We start from the raw sequence: 22,854 nt of genomic DNA on the forward strand, positions 1-22,854 counted from the left end.
GTTTTTTGGGCCACACCCAGCATTGCTCAGGGGTTACTCCTGGCTGTCTGCTCAGAAATAGCTCCTGGCAGGCACGGGGGACCATATGGGACACCGGGATTCAAACCAACCACATTTGGTCCTGGATCGGCTGCTTGCAAGGCAAACGCCACTGTGCTATCTCTCCAGGCCCATGCTCAGGGTTTTCTCCTGGGTCTGCATTCAGAAATCACTCCTATTGGGCTTGGGATATCGTAGGGGTTGCCGGGGATTGAACCCACGTCAGCTACATATAAGGCAGATGCCCTACTTGATGTACTATTACTCCAGCCCCTTTTCCTATTTATCTTAGTTGTGTCTCTGCTGTGAGAAATCTTCATAGTTGTGTTTTTCTTTTCCTTTGGCTTTTGGGCCACATCTGGTGTTGCTCAGGGGTTATTCTTAGCAGTGCTCATGGGACCAATTGGGATGCTGGGGATCAAACCCAGGTCAGCCACATGCAAGGCAAATGCCCTCCCTGCTGTGCTATCAGTCCAGCCCATAGCATTGTTGTTGTTTGTTTGTTTGTTTTACAAAAATTACATATGATTGGAGCAGATTGCTGTGATGTTTTGCTTTTCAACCAAGTTAGAGAAGTCTTTCTGGAGAAAAGAATGTGACCTGAAGAATAAAGACATTATCTAAGCCGAAGGAGTTTAGAGTATTCTAAGTGAAAGGTGCAGTATGACAGTAAGCATGATACCTCCTCCTGTCGGGAAATGTGCTGAACTTGAATAGCTCTGATTGGGCAAGAGCTGGTTCCTAGCCAAGTGCCTGATAACCAGCGGGGCTCCAGAGAATCAGCCAGGTTCCATTGGGATACCAGTCTGGAAACTAGAACAGATCGTGGCACACCAACTGGTACCACCCTGAGAACTCGGCTGAAATCTGGCAGGTCATGTTCCTGGGTAGACGTTTTCATTATGCCTCAGATAAATCCCTTAGAGAAGTCCATTGAACTCAGGCTGTAAAGCAGAGGTGGAGATTTCACCATTTCCTCACCCTGCCATGAGTGAAGAAGTTGGAAAGGGCCTTTTTTCTTCTCCATGCTGGGTCCTTTGAAGTTTTCCCACTCTTGATGCAGATATGGAAACAACAGCTTTCTTACTCCTTGGTAATTGTCTCCTAGGCAGACACTTGTTCGGGAGAAAACACACCCTTGACTTTTTTTTAATACTAAACTTAGAGAACAAAAAGAAAAACTCCTTGAATCTTAGACAAATATCTCATTCTCCCCAAGTCTGTGTATTCTTTAAAGCCCTTTTCTTTTTTTTTTCTGTTTGTTTGGTTTTTGGGGGGAGGGCCACACCTGTTGACACTCAGGGGTTATTCCTGGCTGTGCTCTCAGAAATCGCTCCTGCCTATGGGACACCGGGGGATCAAACCGTGATCTGTCCTAGGCTAGCGCTTGCAAGGCAGACAGACACCTTACCTCTAGCGCCACCACACCAGCCCCAAAGCCCTTTTCTTTTTTTTTGGGGGGGGGTGTAGTTTGGGTTTTGGGTCACACCCGGCAGTGCTCAGGGGTTATTCCTGGCTCTATGCTCAGATATCACGCCTGGCAGGCTTGGGGGATCATATGGGATGCCAAGATTCGAACCACCGACCTTCTGCATGAAAGGCAAATGCCTTAACTCCATGCTATCTCTCTGGCCCCCAAAGCCCTTTTTTTTTTAAGGCTTTAGTCTTTAATTCTTTATGGCTTTTCAGTGGATCATAGTCTTCTAAGCTATAGAATACAGTATGTACCTTTAAAGAAGGAAAATACCACTGACCTTTAGAATGTAACACAATGACCTGAGACTAATGCCTCAAAAGACGTGAGAGACCCTGTTTTGATTGCTAATACTGCAAAACACACTCATATATATATATAGTTATTTTACCACTGTAGGTCTGAAGAGAAACCTCAAAGGACTAGAATGCGTGCTTTGTAAGCAGCAGGTCCAGGTTTAATTCCCAGTACCCTACATTACCCAGTACCCAGTATACTACAAGGACAACCTCTAAGTATCACCTAACTTGCCTCCCACTCCCCAAAATAAAAGTTTTCTATAGGGGCCCAGAGAGATAGCACAGCGGCGTTTGCCTTGCAAGCAGCCGATCCAGGACCTAAGGTGGTTGGTTCAAATCCCGGTGTCCCATATGGTCCCCCGTGCCTGCCAGGAGCTATTTCTGAGCAGACAGCCAGGAGTAACCCCTGAGCACTGCCGGGTGTGACCCAAAAACCAAAAAAAAAAAAAAAAAAAGTTTTCTATAATTGTGTGTGACTCACACCCAGGGAATATTATAAAATACAAAGCTGCTGCCTCCCAAACTTGAAGTCATAGTACTTTTTAATTTTATTTATTTATGGTTTTTGGTCACACTCGGCAGCACTCAGGGGTTTACTCCTGGCTCTACAATCAGAAATCGTTCAGGGGACCATATGGGGTGCCAGGATTCAAACCACTGTCCTTCTGCATGCTCCGTACCTCCATGCTCTCTCTCCGGTCCCTGTTTTTTTTTTGGGTGGTTGTTGTTGTTTTTTGTTTTTGTTTTTGTTTTTTTTGAAGTCACAGTACTTAAAACCTCTTTTGCAGCATTGGTATTTCTCTTTTGGATTTTTGGGGTCATGCCTGACTATGCTAAAAGCTTGCAACTAACTCTGCACTCAGGGGTCACTCCTAGAGGTACTTGGGCGATTGTATTCGGTGCCAGAGATCAAACCTGGGTTGACAACATGCAAGGCATGCATCTTATTGTACTGTATCTCTAGCTTAGTACACGTTTTGATGGAAAGAAGGGTTTGCTTTTTTTGCACTCAAGTTTTTGACTATTGATGCACAGACAAAAGTTAGAAACATTGTTATAAACTCTTAAAGGCTGAAAAATATTAGTAGTAGTTTATGCTGAGAGATGTTGTTACTCTTTTTTTGGAGGGAACACACCTGGCAGTGATCAGGAATTACTCCTGGTTCTGCACTCAGGAATCACTCCTTCTAGGCTCGAGGGACATTATGAGATGCCAGGGATCAAACCCAAGTCAGCCACATGCAAGGCAAACACCCTACCAACTACGCTGTCACTCCAGCTCAGTATCGTTTCTCTTATAGGAATCAGTAACGTTCTTCACCTTTTATGAGAGCAGTTTCTGTCATGCTGGTGAAGAGCTCCTAGACCAGTGGTCAGCAAGCCACGGCTCGCAAGCCACATGCGGCTCTTTACACTTTTTAATGCGGCTCTTCTGTGTGCTGGGTGGCTGCTCCAGGAGTCAGGACTCTGCTCCTAACCTCTGTCAGTTTATGGCCTGTGTGCAGCCCCGGAGGTGTTATTTTTATCCTCCCAACCTATGTGGAAACTTGCATGCAGAGTATTCTCAATAAAAACTTACTGAAACTAAAAACAGTGTACCATCCTATGTATTTTCGGTTTTAAAAATATGGCTCTCAAAATAAATTTCAATCGTGGTTTTGGCGAGATTTGGCTCAGTTGAAAAAAAAGGTTGCCTATCACTGTCCTAGACCTCCAAATTAGAGCAGGTGACATGGATGGTTTCTAGGAAAGTTCCCTAATCTGTTGGTTTTGGTTGTTTTTACCTCCCCACTTTTTATTGCCAGCACAAAAACAAGTTCTTACAAATAATAAACTTCTTTATAAGTTTGCAATTGACCAAGTGTATTGTTTATAGATATGCAAATGAATAGTTCTGCTTCCTGACAGACAGATTTTCCTAAAATCATGAACACAAAAGTATTTCCTGGGGCCCAGAGATATAGCACAGCGGCATTTGCCTTGCAAGCAGCTGATCCAGGACCAAAGGTGGTTGGTTCGAATCCCGGTGTCCCATATGGTCCCCCGTGCCTGCCAGGAGCTATTTCTGATCAGACAGCCAGGAGTAACCCCTGAGCACCGCCGGGTGTGACCCAAAAACCAAAAAAAAAAAAAAGTATTTCCTGTTGCCCTTGTCAATTTTTTTCCTTTATATAACCAGGAGTCGAGCCCCAGCCCTCCCACATGCATGGCATCCCCTCTACCACTGTGCCTTAGCCCTGGACCACCTTGTTATTATTTACTCTTCTGTTGGTAATAGTTTCTATGCTTTATTTTCAACTGAAAAAAAAAAGTAATAAAATGCATGAACTTCAAAACATAGTTTTGAAACCAGAAAAAGCAAGTCAACTTTAAGGAAGTTCAGAGCAACCTGAATTAACAGCTGTGGGTATCTATGGGGCTCCCTGATAGCTAAAGCCCTACAAGCACTCTGGTGTCTTAAGGAGCCACACCAAGGGGATCGGAGCAATAGCATCATGGGTAGGGCATTTGCCTTGCACATGTCTGACCTCAGTTCAATCCCCACCATCCTGTATGGTCCCTCAAGCCTACCAGGAGTAATGATTTCTGGGCTCAGAGCCAGGAATAACCCAAATGCCTCTGAGTGTGGCCCAAAATAGATAAAAGAAGAAATTTACCTAGATGTTAAGGGGTGGGTGATCAAGAGACAAACATGCTTGGAAGAGAAATCAGAGGAAAAAAGAAAGAAATAAACATTCAGTGGGGGCCGGAGCCATAGCACAGCAAGTAGGGCTTTTACCTTGCATATGGCTAACCTGGATTCAATCCCCTGCATCTCATATGGTCCCCCAAGTCTACCAGTAGTGATTTCTGAGTGCAGAGCCAGGAGTAACCCCTGGGTGTAGCTCACCCACACCACTGGGTGGGGCCCAAATCAAACATCAAAAAAAAAAAAAAACACCTGAAGAATTAATTTTCAACAATGTATGTGATGTTTTCTTTGCCAGTATTGTATTCATTTAGGTTGGCATAGGAAAGTAGCTTAAATAACTACCACCACATAAGCTGGAACAAGCCTGATGCGATCCTCTAAGTGTTTCTTCAGCTTCTGACTTCCCACAGCTTCTTTTTTTTTCCTTTTTTTTAACTTGATTGATTGATTAATTGATTAATTGATTGGTTGTTGGGCCACCCAGCAGTGCTCAGGGGTTACTCCTGGCTCTGCACTTAGAAATCACCTGGCAGGGGCTGGAGAGATAGCATGGAGGTAAGGCATTTGCCTTTCATGCAGAAGGTTGGTAGTTCGAATCCTGACATCCCATATGGTCTCCTGAGCCTGCCAGGAGTGATTTCTGAGCATAGAGCCAGGAGTAACCCCTGAGCGCTGCCAGGTGTGACCCAAAAACCAAAAAAAAAATATAAAAAAATAAAAAAAAAGAAATCACCTGACAGGCTGGGGGACTATATGGGTGGCGGGATCAACCCGGGGACCCGGGTTCCTCCCGGGTTTCTGCTATCTCTCCGGCCCCCTATTCCCACAGTTTCTTACAAACACATCTCTGGGTTCTCTTACTGTGTTCAATGGAGTAGTAAAAGCAGTTAGTAAATAAACCATTTAGAGAAAAAATAAAAATTGAACACAGAACATATCCCCACCACTGTTGTTCTTTGTCTCTTGGGTATATCAATTGATCCTTTATATTAGAACAAAAGAGTTTAACATATATTGTGACCCACAAACCAATATATATTGGTTTCCAATATATACCAATATATATTGGTATCACACCCAGCATGGCTCAGGGGTTACTTCTGGCTCTGTACTCAGAAATTGCTCCTGGTGGGGCCGGAGAGATAGCATGGAGGTAAGGTGTTTGCCTTGCATGCAGAAGGACGGTGGTTCGAATCCCGGCATCCCATATGGTCACCCGCGCCAGAGCTCAGGGGTTACTCCTAGCTCCAGGCTCAGTAATCATTCCTGGCAGGCTCGGGGGACTATATGGGATGCCGGGATTCGATCCAATGACCTCCTGCATGAAAGGCAAACGCCCTACCGCTGTGCTATCTCTCTGGCCCCAGAACCAACATTCTTTTTTTTTTTTTTTTTTTTTTTTTTTTTTGGTTTTTGGCCCACGCCCGGCGGTGCTCAGGGGTTACTCCTGGCTGTCTGCTCAGAAATAGCTCCTGGAAGGTACGGGGACCATATGGGACACCGGGATTTGAACCAACCACCTTTGGTCCTGGATCGACTGCTTGCAAGGCAAACGCCGCTGTGCTATCTCTCCGGGACCCAACATACATATTTTTTAAATTATTTTTCGGGGTCACAACTGGCTGTGTTTTAATCTTGGGCCTGTACTTGAGAGAACCTTATAGGGAGCTGGAAATTAAACCCAAGTCAGCCATGTGCAAAAGCCAGATGCTTATACTCCAGCCTCTAATATTTTCTTTTCCAACTTAGACATCAAATATGACTTTGTTGTATAACCCATTTTGGCTAGATTTATCCAAAGAAGGTGACCAGAGACTTTAAAGCAAGTTGATGTTTTGGGGGAACTTTTTTTTATGTATTTTTGGTTTTGGGCCACACCCATGGTTTTCAGGAGATAATCCTGGCTCTGCTCAGAAATTACTCCTGGGGCCGGCGAGGTGGAGCTAGAGGTAAGGTGTCTGCCATGCAAGCGCTAGCCAAGGAAAGATCGAGACCGTGGGGCCCAGAGAGATAGCACAGCGGCGGATCCAGGACCAAAGGTGGTTGGTTCGAATCCCGGTGTCCCATATGGTCCCCCGTGCCTGCCAGGAGCGATTTCTGAGCAGACAGCCAGGAGTAACCTCTGAGCACCGCCGGATGTGACCCAAAAACCAAAAAAAAAAAAAAAAAAGATCGAGACTGCTCGATCCCCCAGTGTCCCATATGGTCCCCCAAAGCCAGGGGCAGTTTCTGAGCGCTTAGCCAGGAGTAACCCCTGAGCATCAAACAGGTGTGGCCTGAAAAACCAAAAAAAAAAAAAAAAAAAGAAAGAAAAGAAGGAGGGAGGGAGGGAGGAAATAAATAAATAAATAAATAACTCCTGGTGGTGTTGGGGGACCATGTGCTCAGGCAGACCCGCTGTGCTCTGGCTCCACAAGATGATAGTTTTTTTTTGTTTTGTTTTGTTTTTTTGTTTTTATTATTTTTCCTTGGGGCCGACATGGTGGCATGTCTGCCTTGCCAGCGCTAGCCTAGGACAGACCGTGGTTCGATCCCCCGGCGTCCCATATGGTCCCCCAAGCCAGCAGCTACTTCTGAACACATAGCCAGGAGTAACCCCTGAGCGTCACCGGGTGTGGCCCAAAAACAAACAAAAAAAAGAATGCTGTAATTTTTCCTTTACAGAAGTATAAGTAAACCCTAATAATTAAAGATTATTTTCTGGGCTGAAGAGATAGCACGGTGGTAGCAGCCAACCCTGGACGGACCCTGGTTCAAATCCAAGCATCCCATATGGTCCCCTGAGCCTGCCAGGGGCAATTTCTGAGTGCAGAGCCAAGAATAACCCCTGAGTGTCTCCGCGTGTGACCCAAAAACCAAAAAAAAAGATTATTTTCTGAAGTCAGAGTGATATAGTACTGCAGGTATGACGTTTGCCTTGTGAAGGCAACCAACCCAAATTCAATCCCCAGCATCCCAGGTGGTTCCCAAGCCAGCCAGGAGTGATTTCTGAGTGCAGAGCCAGGAGCAGCCCCTTAGCACCACTAGGTGTGGCCCAGAAACCAAATATGTATGTATGTATTGTGTGTGTGTATATATATATATATATATATTATTTTCTTCATGTTAAAGATCAAACCCAGGACTCTACACGTGCAAGGCAAATGTTCTATCACTGAACTACATTCTTCACCCCTAGAAGACTTATTTTGCAGTTTCTAGTATCAAGAACTTGTTTATTCCTGTCTCTACTCATTGATTCTTCCATGGAAAAAGATGCAGCCTGCCAGATATTAGTTGCTTTGGGACTAAGCAAGGAAGGGGAACCAGAGTTTGCCTCTACTTACCTCTGCCATTCTTTGTCCCTTGGGTACATCACTTAATCCTATATGTCACATCAAAGAAGCAGCAGCTTCCAGAGTTGACATAACATTTTTTTCTGAGATTAACACTTAGTAACAACAAAATACTCAACGTTTTCATTACAAATGACAAATTTGCTACAGTGAAAATTAAGCTTAAGGGCTCGGAGAGATAGCACAGCAGTGTTTGCCTTGCAAGCAGCCGATCCAGGACCAAAGGTGGTTGGTTCGAATCCCGGTGTCCCATATGGTCCCCCGTGCCTGCCAGGAGCTATTTCTGAGCAGACAGCCAGGAGTAACCCCTGAGCAACACTTGGTGTGGCCCAAAAACCAAAAAAAAAAAAAAAAAAAAAGAGTTGAATATGGCACCGGCTGTGTTCTTTACACTGACTGTATAGAAAGAGGAGGTACAGTAAATGCACCCCATATACACCTCAACACAGGCCCTTTGCCTGGTCTGTATTGTGAATTGGGGGACCAAAAAAAGAGTTGAATATGGGGGGCCGGCGAGGTTGCAAGCACTTGCCAAGGAAGGACCGTGGTTCTATCCCCCAGCCTCCCATATGGTCCCCCCCAAGCCAGGGGCAGTTTCTGAGCGCATAGCCAGGAGTAACCCCTGAGCATCAAATGGGTGTGGCCCAAAAAAAAAAAAGATTTGAATATGAGGCTAGAGCAATAGTATAGCTGGTAGGGCATTTACCTTGCACACAGCCTACCCAGGGTTTGATCCTTGGCATCCCATATGGTCCTCAAACCTGCCAGGTGTGGATCCTAAGTACAGACCCAAGAATGACCCCTAAACAACATGGGTACATCTCGAAAAAACAAAAAAGCAAAACAAACCAAAAAAAAAAAAAGAGTTGAACAGAGGGACCAGAGTGATATTTACCTTGTATGTGGCCAACCCAGCTTTGATCCCCAGCACCTATAGGGTCCCCCAACCACTGCCAAAAGTAGTTCCTGAGTGCTAAGGTTATTCTCCACACATTGTCTCTTTTCTTTCGTTTCTGCAGGCCCCTTTTGAAGTCTGTAGACTGATTCCAAGTCTAGTAGGGATACTTATGTCAGTCCTAGTTCTCACAGACTCTCTAAAAGGCCCTGTGGTTATATTTCTCCTCTATTGAACATGTTCTTCCTTTCTCCCTACAGACTTAACCAATGCGGTGCAATCCAAGCGAAGAAAATCCAAGTAAATGAACTGGACAGCGACTTGATACTGTAAATGTGTGTTAATTTTACAAAAAGCAATTTTGAGCTGTGACTTTTTAAAATTCATTCTGTACAGTTACTCATTTTAATAATATGGCCCTTTTCCTAGTCCTTGCAAACTGTTTCGTAAAGTGCAATGGGGAAAGCAGAGTTGAACCCTTTTATGTTGCAAGATGAAGTTCAAGTTTTTAAAATGTTGCCATGTATTGAGGAGGAGCTAATATGATTATAGTTTTCACATTTCCTATGCAGCCTAGCATACAGGGTGAGCATTTTTAGACCTTCTAATGATACATTGTGCGGTGGAAGTACCTGTGTGTGAATAGCAGTAGTGTGGGCAAAAGGAATCTCATTTGAATATGTAAATAATTTTATTATATAGTGTTATGGATGTATTTGTTGTAGAAATGGACCAGTAAATAAAGAGAATCTAAGGGTTTCTACAATGTGAAATATTGAATGTGTTCAATAAATGTCATTGTTCTAGAATATAAACGCATGATATTGGTAACTTTAGTAAGGGATCTCTGGCTGAACTCTTTTTTTTTTTTTTTTTTTGGTTTTTGGTTTTTGGGCCACACCCGATAACACTCAGGGGTTACTCCTGGTTATGCGCTCAGAAGTTGCTCCTGGCTTGGGGGACCATATGAGATGCCAGGGGATCAAACTGTGGTCCGTCCTAGGCTAGCACTGGCAAGGCAGACACCTAGCAATGGTCCTCAAACTATGTTTTGTTTCTTCATTGCAAAATAAGATATATGCAGTGTGCATAAGAATTCGTTCATAAGTTTTGTTGTTTTTTTGTTTTTTTTTTGGTTTTTTTTTTTTGGTTTTTGGGCCACACCCGTTTGACGCTCAGGGGTTACTCCTGGCTAAGCGCTCAGAAATTGCCCCTGGCTTGGGGGGACCATATGGGACGCCGGGGGATCGAACCGCGGTCCGTTCCTTGGCTAGCGCTTACAAGGCAGACACCTTATCTCTAGCGCCACCTTCCCGGCCCCATAAGTTTTGTTTTTACTATAGTCAGACCCTCCAATGGTCTAAGGGACAATGAACTGGCCCCCTGTTTAAAAAGTTTGAGGACCCCTAGCACCACCACGGTCCATCCTAGGCTAGCGCTGGCAAGGCAGACACCTTACCTCTAGCACCAGCGCACTGGCCCCCTGGCTGAACTCTTTATTTGGACCCTTAATGAGCAGGAACAGCTTTCTCTGTGGCTGAGAACTCCATCTTGTTTGTTCACCTTGCACTTAAAATGCCCAACGTGGCAAGTTGAGGATGATGATCCTACCTGCTCACTTATCTCATATTTGAGATAAGAGAACCAATTCTTTTCAGCACTGTACTGAGCACTTAGGTATATATTGGCCAAATTTCTCTTGGTTGAAACTATCAGATGAGAAATAATTCAAGATTGTGTGGGAGTTTTTAGGGGCAGATGCCCCTCAGCACACCAGATAGTACTTTTTTTCAACCTCAGGCCTTTGCTTAGAGTGATTGCATAATCCTCCATTGAAGATATTTGCCCATACTGGCTAAGATTGTAGCAGCATCAAGAATCTAGATGCGGGGCCAGAGAAATAGCATAGAGGTAAGGCGCTTGCCTTGCATGCAGGACCCTGGTTCAAGTCCGGGCATCCCATATGGTCCCCCGAGCCTGCCAGGAATAACGCCTGCCAGGAATAACCCCTGAGCGCTGGCCGGGTGTGACCCAAAAACCAAAAAAAAAGGAATCTAGCTGCTTGCCTTGCATGCTACCAAACCATGTGATCCTTAGCATCCCAATATGCCTGAGTACTGCTAGGAGTAATTTAGTAAAGTTTTTCATAACAATGTAAAAATAAGGAATCTAGCTGTTGGAGCCAGAGATCTAACACAGCAGGTAGGGCATTTGCCTCACAAATCGGCTAGCCCAGGTTCTATCTCCAGCATTCCATATGGTCCCCCAGCACTGCCAGGAGTAATTCCTGGGCACAGCCAGGTGTGTCCCAAAACAAAACCAAACAAAAAAAGAATCGAGCACTGGTGGACCAGGTTTTCACCTTTAGTTCAATTCTGTGGTTTGATGAGGCTTCTCCCAAATAAGAGCAGTCATTTTACTCGGGGAGTAGCACAGCGGGTAGGATGTTTGCCTTACACACAGCCGACCAGGATTAGATCTCCGGCATCCCATGTGGTCCCCCAAGCCTGCCAGGAGCGATTTCTGAGCGCAGAGCCAGGAGTAACCCCTGAGCACCACTAGGTGTGGCCCCCAAAAAAGAGCAGTCATTTCTGTTACATGTTCAAAGATAACTGCTGTATTTCTCTTTGGCTGCCTGTACTTGGCTGCATCAGGCTATGGGTGACTTATCAGTATGCCCAGTTTTTTCTCTTTCCTGGCTCAAGTTTTATCTCCAAATGTATAGTCTCCAGCCCAGCTGCTTTTGCCCCCATCCTACCTGCTACTTCAAGACAATATGGAGCCCCATCCTAGTCCTTCTGGACCTTAGCCTTCTGCTGTCTCTATAGCTAAACACACTATCTTCCCTCACTTCAGGTCTCCATGTCCTTGCCTAACCCAGTGCCTGAGACCAAAATGATGAGTTGGTGATTCTCTCATGCATATTCTCTATTTCAGCTGTCTTAATATATATGTGTCTTGCATTTTAACAGTTCTCTAAAAGCAGTTAACTTATGAGTCAGACCCAACACTGTCTGGCTCTGTTCCCAGCAAACTTATCTGCCCTCTTCCTTTTCTGTATGATATATACAACCGGAACCCAAAGCCAACCTAATAATAATAATACCTTATGCCAGCACTGTGCTTGTAATGGCAAAGTATTATTCCCACTTTAGCTCAACGAAGGCAGCAAGCATAATGTGCTTTAAATAGATTTTTATTTGTTTTTCCTTATATTAAATTTTTTTCTCCCATAGAGGAATTACATTACAGTCTAACAATCAGAATCCTGTTACACATGTTCACAGGCATGCCACATGACCGGGTCGAGGTGGTTGTGTCCTTGAGTCTGTCGACATGTCATGACATGGTCAGTCTCCTTATTTCAACCAATCTCAACACGAAACATTCAAGAGGGGTGCACTCAACTTGTTGGTTCCATTTGGAACTAAGCAGGGCAAGAGGGAAGATGTAAAGGATGTGTCTGCACTAAGTCAGCCACAGGGATCCAAGGAGGCATCCAAGAACTCCAAATGGGCCCTTGTTGCACCTAAGACCTGGGTCAGAGCAGATGGATCAGGGTTCCAGGCGGGCTAGGGAACAGGCATACTCCAAAACAGCATACTTCATTCATACAGACATGGTACCCTGTGCTAGGGCCAGACTGGCAAAGGCAAAAAATGACACCAGAGCACTCAGACTGGGAAATAACTAGAATCACCCTTAGATGTAATTGGGACTCACTCTAGGAATGGATCCCTCTGACATACTCAGTTTTGGCAAAGTGCTGGTAATGTATTGACATTAATACAAACTGGAACAAACTTCTCCAGGGTTTCTGAAAACGTCAGTCCAGACAGACTCTCCAACCTCCTCCTGTCTAAGGTTGCATAGGACTTTGTGATTTCTGGTTCCCTCATGTATTCAAGTTCTGTGGTTTAAAATAAAAATCCTGAAGCATGCTCAAGGTGAAAGGCACATACACAGTCAATACAGTATGATGAAGTCTGATGCTTCAGGAATCAGACTAACAAGAGACTGAGTAGTGTTGGTTCTTAAGAAATCTATACAATTAAAATATTGCCACACGCAGATGCTACAGAATCTATAGGAAAATACAAAATATGAGCCTTGCAACCAGTCAGAAGGTGAAGTTGGAGAGTTCTAGAACTGATATACTAGTCTCCAGAAATATGAGTAAGGAGGGGTTCTTTTGAAATTTTAGCCAAAGTCCCTGTCACTCACTCTCCACACCAGGTCATTATAGGTACTTCCCAGGACTGATCCTGGCCCCAGCTGGTAGTGAAGAAGTAGGCAGGAAGAGCTGGAGGGAGTTTCAGCTCTTGGAAATGCTAAAGACCCAACGCTAGCTAAGAAATGGCTAAGGGGATTCTGGGAGAATAAAAGTCCTAACTGAAGGACAGTCTTAAGGATAGAAAGGGACAAAGTTGTCAAGTACAGGAGTCCTGAAGGACTCATAAGGGGATTTTGATACACTTTTTGTGTGAATTCAACTGATTCTTTGGGACAGGAGACCCCAAGAGCTTCCTTATTATCCCCATCCTAGCATCAATGGGGCTATCCCTTCCCTTCCCTTATTTCACCCCTCACCCAAGGCTCTGGGCTCTAGGGTGACGGGCACAGCTGCCTTGACCTTCATGGGATTCTGTTTTCTCCAGGTCTCAGCAGGACTCTGAGGTCTGGGAATCTGAGATGGGTAAAGGAGGAGACCTGTGTTAGTATGTAACGGGAAACCCTCCAAGTTTGGAAGAAGAAAGAGCACACACTAGAAAAGGACAATTAGAGGAGAGGGAAGCAACTCTGGGCATCCCAAGAGGCTTTTGCTGGTGTCTGAGCCCAAAAGTCAATCGAATTCTAAGAAGGGCAAAGCTCACTGCCCCTGCCTGCCCCCCCCCCCCCCCCCCCCGTTTCAGCCAGGGATTCAGGTTCCCTCCTCTAGGTAACTGGAGGAAAGGGGGTGGGGAACCCATGGGCACATTTCCCTCCAGTAGCCTAACTGGAGTAGTGAGGAGTGAGCCCCTGAAGGCCCTAAACTTAGGAGACTTGTGGATTGGGAAAGGGAGGGTCTATTAGCTATACCAGGCAGGGCAGAAAGTACAAGACCAGAGGCTAGATGAAGGCTGCACTGTTGCTCCTGGGATGGTTTCACCCTGCAGCTTGTCCTCCCCAGCCTCACTCCCTCTGCACTCCTCCTCTGGAGTGTGCCCACCTGCTGCCTGGAAGCCCTCCAGCCTGCATCTCTCCTAAGCTAGTTCTAGCACCTTGCGCATTGAACAGATGGCCAGGATGGCAGGGCCTTGCCCCGCTTCTACTCCTGGGGTGACATATTGTGGATAGGGTAGCAAGATGAAGCCCTTTCAGACTCAGTAGCATGCAGAAGGCAGATTTCAGGAAGAGCTTTGGGAGGTGGGATTATTGGAAAGGAGGTGAGGGCAGACGAGGCTCCATTCTACAAACTGGGCTTGGCCTCTTTGAGCATGCACAGGGCCACCTCCCAGGGTGCCATTCCCCCCACAGCTTCTCAACCTGTCCTGACTACACACAGTTCCAACAGACTGCCTATGCGATCCCCTCCCATCTTCTCCTTCGAATTCACATCTCACAGCCCTCTTCCACATACTTTACCTTCCCAGACCTAGGCAAACTCCAAGGCATGCAGCCCCCAGGAAAGAGGATCCAGAGACTAAAAGTCTCAGGGACCTTCCTCACCCCTTTAGGAAGGAGTTACTGGAAATGAGGCAGGGGGCAAGAGTGAATGTTCCAACTATGAAATAGGGTGAGGCTTACTTATGACATGGCAAGGAGATGGGCGGAGGGGGGATAAACCAGCTGTGGAACTGGAAGAGTTGGAATAGGAGTGGCCAGAGGCAGAGGGCAAGGATGAAGGGAGATGTCAGGGCGAGATTGGGAGGGGGAGCAGAGAGGAGTATGAGGGCTGGAAGAGGGTGTGCAGGAAGGAGGGTGATGGCTGAAGGTATTGAAGAGATGGGGCTGTGGGTAGGAGAGCTAGCACCCCACCTCACACAGCTGAGGGATCCGAGACCAGCCTGTGGCAGGCCTCAGGCACCCCCTCGAGCAGCGCACTAGCTGCGGCAGAGGGGCTGGGGGATCGCCTGTGGGCAAGGGGCTTGTGTTGCAGCCAGCGGACCTCAGTAGTTAAACTGGCGCTGGCACGGCTGGTAGACGAAGCTGCCCTGGTGCTTGGGCCGGCGTGGACGGCTCTCGCGGGCGCGGTTCTGCCGCTGTAGCACCTTGGCGCTCAACGCGTGGCGCTCGGCCCGCTGCTTGGCGCGCTGCAGCCGCCGTGCCTGGCCGGCCTTCTCCAGCAGCGCAGCCCGTGCCGGCAGTGGGGCGGCGGCGGCAGCGTGGTGCAGAGCCCGGGGTTCACGGCGAGCAGGCACCAACTCCCTGCGGGGACAACGAGGGGCTACATCAGAGGGGCTGACACCTCCGACCCGAACCCCATCCTATCTGCTCCTCCTCACTGGCCCTACACCCAGGACCAGGTGCCGCGTAGAGAGCGCCCAACGCCCTTTATCCCCAAACTATGTGGAGAGAGAGAGAGAGAGATGCCTCCTGGATTTTAGCCCCTTCAAAGGGACCCAGACCATGGGGCCAGAGCGGTGGTGCAAGGGGTAAGGCGTCTGCCTTGTGCGTGCTAGCCTAGGACGGACTGCGGTTGGATCCCCTGCGTCCTATATGGTCCCCCAAGCCAGGAGCGATTTCTGAGCACATAGCCAGGAGGAACTCCTGAGTGTCACCGGGTGTGGCCCCAAAACAGACAAAAAAGGTAAAAAAAAAAAGATCAGAGTGAAGATTCCAGCCTCTATTAGCCTCAAGAAATCCCACCCTTGGGGGCTGGAGAGATAGCACGGAGGTAAGGTGTTTGCCTTGCATGCAGCCAATCCAGGAGGGATAGAGGTTTGACTCCCGGCAACCCATAGGGTCCCCAAGCCTGCCAGGAGTGATTTCTGAGCGTAGAGCCAGGAGTGGCCCCTGTGACCCAACAAAACAAAACAAAAACCAAAAACATTAAGAAAAGAAATTCCACCCTCTGAACCCTCTGGGATGCCAGGGATCAAATGAGGTAGGCCGCGTGCCAGGCAAACGCCCTACCCACTGTGCTACAGTAGCTCGGCCAACCTCGGAACAAGAAGTCCCTAGCCTCTGAAATCGACAAGCCCCCCCTTGAGAGGCCACGCCCACCATCATAGGCTCCGCCCCGCCGAGCCTCCCAGTAGCCTAGTGGCCAAGCCCGCTCGAAGGCCCCGCCCCTCCCGGCCCGTCTGTCCCCCGTCCTCCTCCCTCTCCGGGCCACTTCCCGGCCGCGTCCCCCAGGCCGCGGTGCAGGCTCAGCTCACCTTTCGCTCGGGTCGCCTTCCGGCAGGGCGGCGTCGGGGTGCGGGGCGGGGGGCCCAGGCTCCAGCACGATGGTGCTGCCGGTGACGTAAACGGACATGCTGGGGTGCTCGATGAGGAGGTCCTCCAGGGGGCTGCTCTGGAGGCGGGCGGGCCCGAGGCCAGGCCCCTCTGCAGTGAAACAGGCGGGCGGGGTGACAAACCAGCTCTCGTCCATCAGGGAGGGCGCGGGAGGAGGGCGGCCTGCGGGGGCAGGGGAGGCCCCGGGGCTGGGTGGGGCCGCGTAGCTGTCTACTGGGACGCAGGCGGGGGAGCCAGGCGGAAGGGAAGAGGGGCGCAGCGGGGGAGGGGGACACGCGCACACACACCGGACACAAGGGGTTGGGAAGAGAAAGGGCATCGTTAGTCCGAGCCGAAGCCTGGCCCGCCGCACCCCACGGGCACCCACGGGGCGGGAGTCTCCACCTGCCTCGAAGGCACGGGGTGTGAGCCCCCAGCCACGGAGCAGCGCCCCGAAAAGCCTGGGCTGGGTGCCCTGACCACCTCCAGGTCACTACCTCCGACCCAGTCTACCCAGGAGAGCTGGCGGGGGAGGCTCCCCACTTTCCTAGCCGCTCCCTCTGGGCCCTCCGTCCTGGCTGTGCCCGAGTCCCGCCCAGGAGGCAGCGCCTCGCCTCGCCTCGCCTCACCCGGCAGGTCAATGATGAGCCAGCCGTCCACTTCATCCTCCTGGGACACGAAGGCGCGTGGGCACTCTGCGTCCTCCGGGGGCGGAGGGGCGCTGAAGAAGAAACTGGTAAAGCGCTGGAACATGGTGAGGGAGTGAAGCGGCCTCGGGAGGTGCCCGATGGCAGTGCAGAAACCTGGGAGGTGTAGAGAGGCGGCGTCAGCCAACAACGGACTCCTGCGGGGGTGTCACCCCCAACTCCCAGGGCAAGTGATAAGGGTTCTAGAGAACTGGGTGTGGAAGCTTCATAGTGAGCCTGCTTTCTGCTTTCAAATTCAGGTTTTTCTCTTCTCTGGGTACTATGTAATTGATCTGTGCCTTAACGGTCTCATCTGGCAAGTGGGACTGATCTTTGAAACTTTGCGTGAAATAAGCTAAGTTCTTTGAAAAGTGCTGAGAATCTGGGTACTTGAAAGTAAACATTCAATCAACTACGATTAATGTTACTGAGAGATACTCGAGAACAGAGTTTCTCAACTGGGGCCAGGTGTCCCAGGACATTCCAAAGAGGCCACAGGTAAAAATTGTAGATGGGAATTCAGGAGACCAGTTATGAAGGGGTTGGGGGGACCACAGGAGAAAGACAGGCTCTCAAGGGCACAAAGTCGAAAGAAAAAAAAAAAAGGTATCAGGATGCCAGAGAGATGCCAGAGTATAGGTTCCAGCTTTGCTTGTGGCTGACCTGGGTTTGATTTGATTCTCCCAAGCTGAGTACAGAATCAGGAGTAATCCCTGAACACTGCAGGGTGTGACCCAAAAACAAAACAAGAAAAGATTGAGGGCCCGGAGAGATAGCACAGCGGTGTTTGCCTTGCAAGCAGCCGATCCAGGACCAAAGGTGGTTGGTTGGAATCCCGGTGTCCCATATGGTCCCCTGTGCCTGCCAGGAGCTATTTCTGAGCAGACAGCCAGGAGTAACCCCTGAGCACCGCCGGGTGTGACCCAAAAACCAAAAAAAAAAAAAAAAAAAAAAAAAAGAAAAGAAAAGATTGAGAAACGCAAAAGAAATAATAACATACCCCGTCGCCATCCCCACAAAGGTAATACATATGTCCAGATTCTTCAGGGGAAAGTCTCCACAAGATTTATCAAACAAGCTAGATCTTAAAAACAAGCAAACAAGCAAACAAACACAGAAGTGTGCCACAGTGATAGCACAATGGGTAGGGTATTTGCTTTGCATCTGGCCAACCCGGGTTCAATCTCCGGCACCCCATATGGTCTCCAAGCCTGCCAAGAACAATTTCTGAGTGCAGAGCCAGGAAAAAACCCTGAACGCCATCAGGTGTGATACACACACACACACACACACACACACACACACACACAATGAATATACACGAGTTTCTACAGACATGGAAGAGGGGTAGGGCAAGTAGGGTGTTCACCTTGCACACAACCAATCTGGGTTTGATCCCCAGCATCCCATATGGCCCCAGAGTCTGCCAGGAGTGATATCGAAGTTCAAAGCCATGAGAAATGCCTGACTACTGTCAGATGTGTCCCAAAGTAAAAGAAAGGAAATGTATTACCATCCTTTTAATATAACAAACATTAATGCATTAATGTACCGGGCATTTATACTAAGCATTTTACCTATATATTACACTCCATGGAATCCTCACTACTCTAGTTCTTTTACACTGAACCTACATAGTCCGATACCAAAGATAATATTCAAAACACCAAACTCCTTTGCTGGATAGATGTCCACATGAAATATTTTTCATTTATTGAGTGATTGATTTTGCAGCACTAGAGATCAAACCCAGGGTCTCATGCATGCTCTACCATGGAGCTACATTCCCAACTGAATTAGACATTTACTTGGTGGCCATACACATATGTATTTTTTTTTTTTTTTTTTTTTGGTTTTTGGGTCACACCCGGAGGTGCTCAGGGGTTACTCCTGGCTGTCTGCTCAGAAATAGCTCCTGGCAGGCACGGGGGACCATATGGGACACCGGGATTCGAACCAACCACCTTTGGTCCTGGATCGGCTGCTTGCAAGGCAAACGCCGCTGTGCTATCTCTCCGGGCCCTTTCCTGGATTTTTTCATGATTTCCTAAGTAGTAGTCTTTGACACCAAAGATTAAGAAACTAAAAAAAAAAAAAAAAAAAAACATTAAGAACTATTTCTCAGGGGATGGAAGACAGCTCAACTGCATGGTCCCCCTGCACCTCTCGAAGCACCTCCCCTGCCACCCACCAAGTCTGGAGTAGCCCCAATCACGAATGAGTGTAGCACAAAGCACAAAAACCAAGGAAGAAATACAAAGAAACTATACTCAATTCTGTGTGGCTTGTAAAGTGTCTGCTAATAGAATCACCACAACTCCTCCATCATACCATTGTGACTCCCAAGAGTCCTCAGCTGTCTGGCAGATGGGGTTCAGAGATCCTGTTCCTACAAAACTTGCCCTTTTACCCCTCTGACTGCCAAGCTCCTGCTAAAGGACTCAAGGGTCAGATCCCAGAGTAGGAGGGAACGATCAGATTGTCTGGCCTCAGGAGAGTAGGTCAGAGAGAAGAGGAGGATGTGAAGAGGGAGCCCTGAGAACTTCAGGAGCCCTAAACCTGAGCTCTGAGAGCTGCACCTGCAGGACCTATGACCCTAGTCAATCCTTCCTGGGATTCCTGAGAAGTTGGAGAGAGAGCCTCTACTACAGGAATGGAAACATCCAGGAGGTAGCTGCTCATGTGCCCCTTCTGCCCACTTGCCTGGACCTCAGGACTAGATCCCAGCTAGAAAGAGCTGCTAGCCCCAAACTAACGATGGCCAATAGTTTTGCTACAAACCCCTTCCTTGGGGAATGTCTCTTCCACTTCTTGCAAAAGTCCCTAGGAAAGAGTCCCATTTCCAGTCCCTGGAAGTATCTACTCCTGCTAAGCCACCTAGACTATTTCTGTGCTCCCTGCAGCCACTCCTGGTCCCAGACCATGCTCATGTTCCACATATTGCAGTCCCATGGTGAGGTGGGCATAGGAAGGGACTGGTGGGAATTTCTCTCTGGGTTGCTGGGCCCTTATTGGGAGACCACCAAGGATGATGAAAGTGGTGCCATCTCCAATCGATGCCAAACACAAGCCATATATTCCTGCCCATCTGTAGCCAGAGTTAGTGACTCAGTTTGCAAAAATCCAGAAAGTTTAGCCCCTCCTACAAGAAGGAAGATCAGGCTCTTGATGAGCTACACCTTCTTTCCAAGAACCCAGCACTGTCCTTAGAGAAGGGAAGATTAGCTGCATTAGGGACCATCCAATTCAACCAGCCTGACAACCCGAGGAGCAGTCGAAGTTTAAATACACAGTATAGATTCCAGCAGAACAGCCAGCACCTTGAGTGTGGATGCAGTGAAGCTCAGCAAACAGCTCCAAGGAATATATTAAGGATGCAGAGGAAAGTGACCGAGGCCTTGACATAGCTTCTGCCAGGTTGTGAAAGGGTCTGGGGTGGCTGGCCCCAAGATTCATCAGACATTTTCCAGAGCACCCAATGTGTCCGGGAAGCCTGCTTTAGGCCTCAACAAATTACAACCAGATTGAGAGGAGGGAGACTCAGTGGGGGGCGCTCCTTGCCTGAGGTCACACAGCATGTCAGCCACAGAGCCAGGAATGACAACAGCACCCGCCAGCTAGTGCCCGCCCCCTCTCCTGACCACTGCAGGAGCCTCCCGGATTTTCTTTCCCGGCCCTGCCAGCTTCCTGGTTCTCACATTCCCAGCTCTGCTCTGGGGAGAACTTGTCCCTTTAAACACAACAACAGCTGTGCCCGGCATGTTTTCAGACCCACTGCTTCTGCCCCTCCTTAAGCCAAGCCCTGGCTAGCATGGGATTCAGGGTCCATCCTCTTAATTCCATCTGCTGCCTGCTCTGAGAGAATAGCAGTGCTAGTAGCAATGCAAAGCAAGTCACTACCAGCCCTCAGCCAGGTCACTGGCTTCCTCACCAACACCTCAGGAATGGAGGAGGTGCCAAAGCGGCGAAACGGGCATTCCCCCCAACCCTACCCCAACATCTGCCCTGGAGATACTTTTCGGTAACCAATGACTCACCTTGTCAAAACAGCAGGAAGGCATCGATTTTATTGGGCTCTATAACTCTAGCTACAGAGTCTATTGCTCAAGGCTACAAAAGGGGACCCCCCCCCCCATCTGTAGAGCCTTTCTGGGACAAGATCCGGGAATGAGGACACCCTGGGGCTTGGTGCAATCCGGATGGCTCCGAGCACCCACCGGGCAGGATATGTCATCCACTAGTTGCTGCTCGTTTCTAGCTCCAGTTAGGTAGGTGCCCACAAAGAAGGCATCTGACTGTCACGCCGCAGGCAGGCCTCTAACTGAGCCACTTCCCCTCTCTCGGCCTCAGTTTCCCCCGGCTGGGTTGGGAAGCTGGGAGTGACGTCAGCCAGAGCGTTTACACCACCGCCTGGGATTCGGAGGAGGAGGAGGAGGAGGATGTTGTCGTCCGTCCCGAGGGTGCAGAGGCTGGCACCGGCGGGAGGAGGCTCCGCCACCTTCTGGCGCTGCCCCAACGACTAGAGCTCCCCTCGCCGGGTGACCCTAGCATTTAGGATGATCGCCCTCAAATCTCCAAGAGAAAGCTGAGGGACCGGGGGTGAGAGGCCGCACCAGGACCCTGAACGAGCTCGGAACACTGGCCGGGGCCCCGCCAGCCTCCCACGACGACCGGGGGCCCCGCTGGGTCACGGGAGGACAAGCGCCCGGAGTCCGGGGGGCTGTGGGCGGGGCCGGCCTTGGTGACGTCTCAATGTCAAATGCAAATGGAGACGTCACGGCCTTCCCGGCGGCGCGGCAGCCAATGGGGCGCGGGGACGCAGCCCCCCGCGGCGGCCGGCGGAGAGACAGACAAAGACTCGGGCGCTGGGGCCCCGCGCGGGGCGTGTCCCGCCCGCGGGGGCCGAGACTCACCTGGGGGCGAGGCGGGGGGCGTTGAGGTAGTTGTGCGGCGGCGGGGGCGTCCCGGCCGGCCGATCACTGGCCGGGCCGCATCGCGAGCGCGGGGCCGGGCGGGGAAGCGCGACGGGCGGCGGCTCGAGCGAGCGGACCCGCGGGCACCCGGTGGCGTCTGCGGACGCGGCCGCCGGGCGCTCGGCACAAATCGGAGCCTTCAAACAGCTGATCGTGACGTCACAAAGGGGCCCGCCCGGCGCGTCATCGCCGCCCGCCCGGCAGCCAATCGCGGCCCGCGGGGCCCCCGCCCGCCCGCGCCGGCTTTCGGAAGCTGGGCGAGCGAACGCGGAGCCCCTCGGGTCCCCGAGAAGCCCCCGCTCCTGCTGCCTTCCGTCCCCACCTCCCCTCGCCCCCACCCTTGCGTGCACGACCCCAGGGGCCCTGTCGTGTCGGGAGGGACCCTTTCCTCCACCCCACGTCGCGTTCTGCTCGCCAACCTTCTCCCCTTCTTCCCTTCTCACCTCCTAGGATCCACTTTGTTGCTGTTGTTGTTTTTGGGTCACACCCGGCTCTGTGCTCAGAAATCGCTCCTGGCAGGCACGGAGGACTCTATGGGATGCCGGGATTCGAACCCAGTCGGTCCTGGCTCAGCCGCTTGCAAGGCAAACGCTCTACCGCTGTGCTCTCTCTCCGGCCCCAAGTACCCCCCCCCCAATAAGTGGTTTGCGGAGACATTCCCCATCCTCGGTTCCCGGCGATGGGGTTCGGGAAAGGGGGATGAGATCGGGAGGTCCCCTGGGAAAGTAGTTGGTGACGCGGATATTTGCAGAGTCGGTTGAAAGAGGAACTGCTGTAGGCTGAGTAAACATTAACTTAGAGATGCACTCCCCACTGGGACGCTTACACAACGTATTTCGGCCACGTTGCTAAGAGGAAAGGGATTGAGCTCTAACACACAGGGAAGCTGAGGCTCTAGTCTAGGGTCACCGTGAGTAAGCGGGTCCCTGTTAAAGAATGCCCTCAACAACATGAAAACCGGCCATTGCCGCACGAGCTGACATCCAGGACCGGGAACTGACGGCAGCGCCTCGATGTGTTTTGATTTTCACGAGTTCTTAAG

General features: G+C 49.7%; 2 protein-coding genes and 1 non-coding gene across 5 annotated transcripts in view; 2 read left to right on the plus strand and 1 right to left on the minus strand.

Moving 5' to 3' along the window:
* Positions 1-9,549, plus strand: part of NCOA6 (nuclear receptor coactivator 6) — a 77,234-nt gene extending 67,685 nt beyond the window's left edge. For both annotated transcript variants that reach the window (XM_049779108.1, XM_049779109.1), the window contains exon 13: positions 8,995-9,549. In XM_049779108.1, coding sequence (XP_049635065.1) covers positions 8,995-9,038 — 44 coding nt within the window. In that variant the 3' untranslated portion in view covers positions 9,039-9,549. The remainder of the gene's footprint in view (positions 1-8,994) is intronic.
* On the plus strand, positions 8,199-8,327 carry LOC126019429 (small nucleolar RNA SNORA51). Its single transcript, XR_007499140.1, has one exon. It is a non-coding gene; the product is annotated as a small nucleolar RNA SNORA51 (small nucleolar RNA).
* Positions 9,550-14,689: 5,140 nt separating the features above from the next.
* Positions 14,690-21,772, minus strand: TP53INP2 (tumor protein p53 inducible nuclear protein 2). 2 transcript variants are annotated; one of them, XM_049779378.1, is made up of 4 exons: positions 21,753-21,772; positions 16,783-16,956; positions 16,096-16,264; positions 14,690-15,142 (listed from the first exon to the last, which is right to left on the minus strand). In XM_049779378.1, exons 2-4 carry the CDS (start codon positions 16,904-16,906, stop codon positions 14,884-14,886), a joined length of 552 nt encoding a protein of 183 aa, XP_049635335.1. In that variant the 5' UTR covers positions 16,907-16,956; positions 21,753-21,772; the 3' UTR covers positions 14,690-14,883. The 2 variants fall into 2 exon arrangements, with proteins under 2 accessions (XP_049635335.1, XP_049635334.1); XM_049779377.1 differs by lacking the exon at positions 21,753-21,772 and having other exon boundaries at positions 16,096-16,384.
* Positions 21,773-22,854: the final 1,082 nt, after the last annotated feature.

The sequence above is a fragment of the Suncus etruscus genome, chromosome 9, assembly GCF_024139225.1.
Source record: "Suncus etruscus isolate mSunEtr1 chromosome 9, mSunEtr1.pri.cur, whole genome shotgun sequence".
Taxonomy (NCBI): Eukaryota; Metazoa; Chordata; class Mammalia; order Eulipotyphla; family Soricidae; genus Suncus; species Suncus etruscus.

What these genes read in the sequence shown, in the direction of transcription:
- TP53INP2 (XM_049779377.1), bottom strand. Translation starts at nt 16,906, where the DNA reads ATGTTCCAGCGCTTTACCAGTTTCTTCTTCAGCGCCCCTCCGCCCCCG. An exon ending in GCTCATCATTGACCTGCCGG is followed by an intron (nt 16,385 to 16,782) that starts GTGAGGCGAGGC and finishes GCGTCCCAGTAG; the next exon opens with ACAGCTACGCGGCCCCACCC. An exon ending in GAAGGCGACCCGAGCGAAAG is followed by an intron (nt 15,143 to 16,095) that starts GTGAGCTGAGCC and finishes TTGTCCCCGCAG; the next exon opens with GGAGTTGGTGCCTGCTCGCC.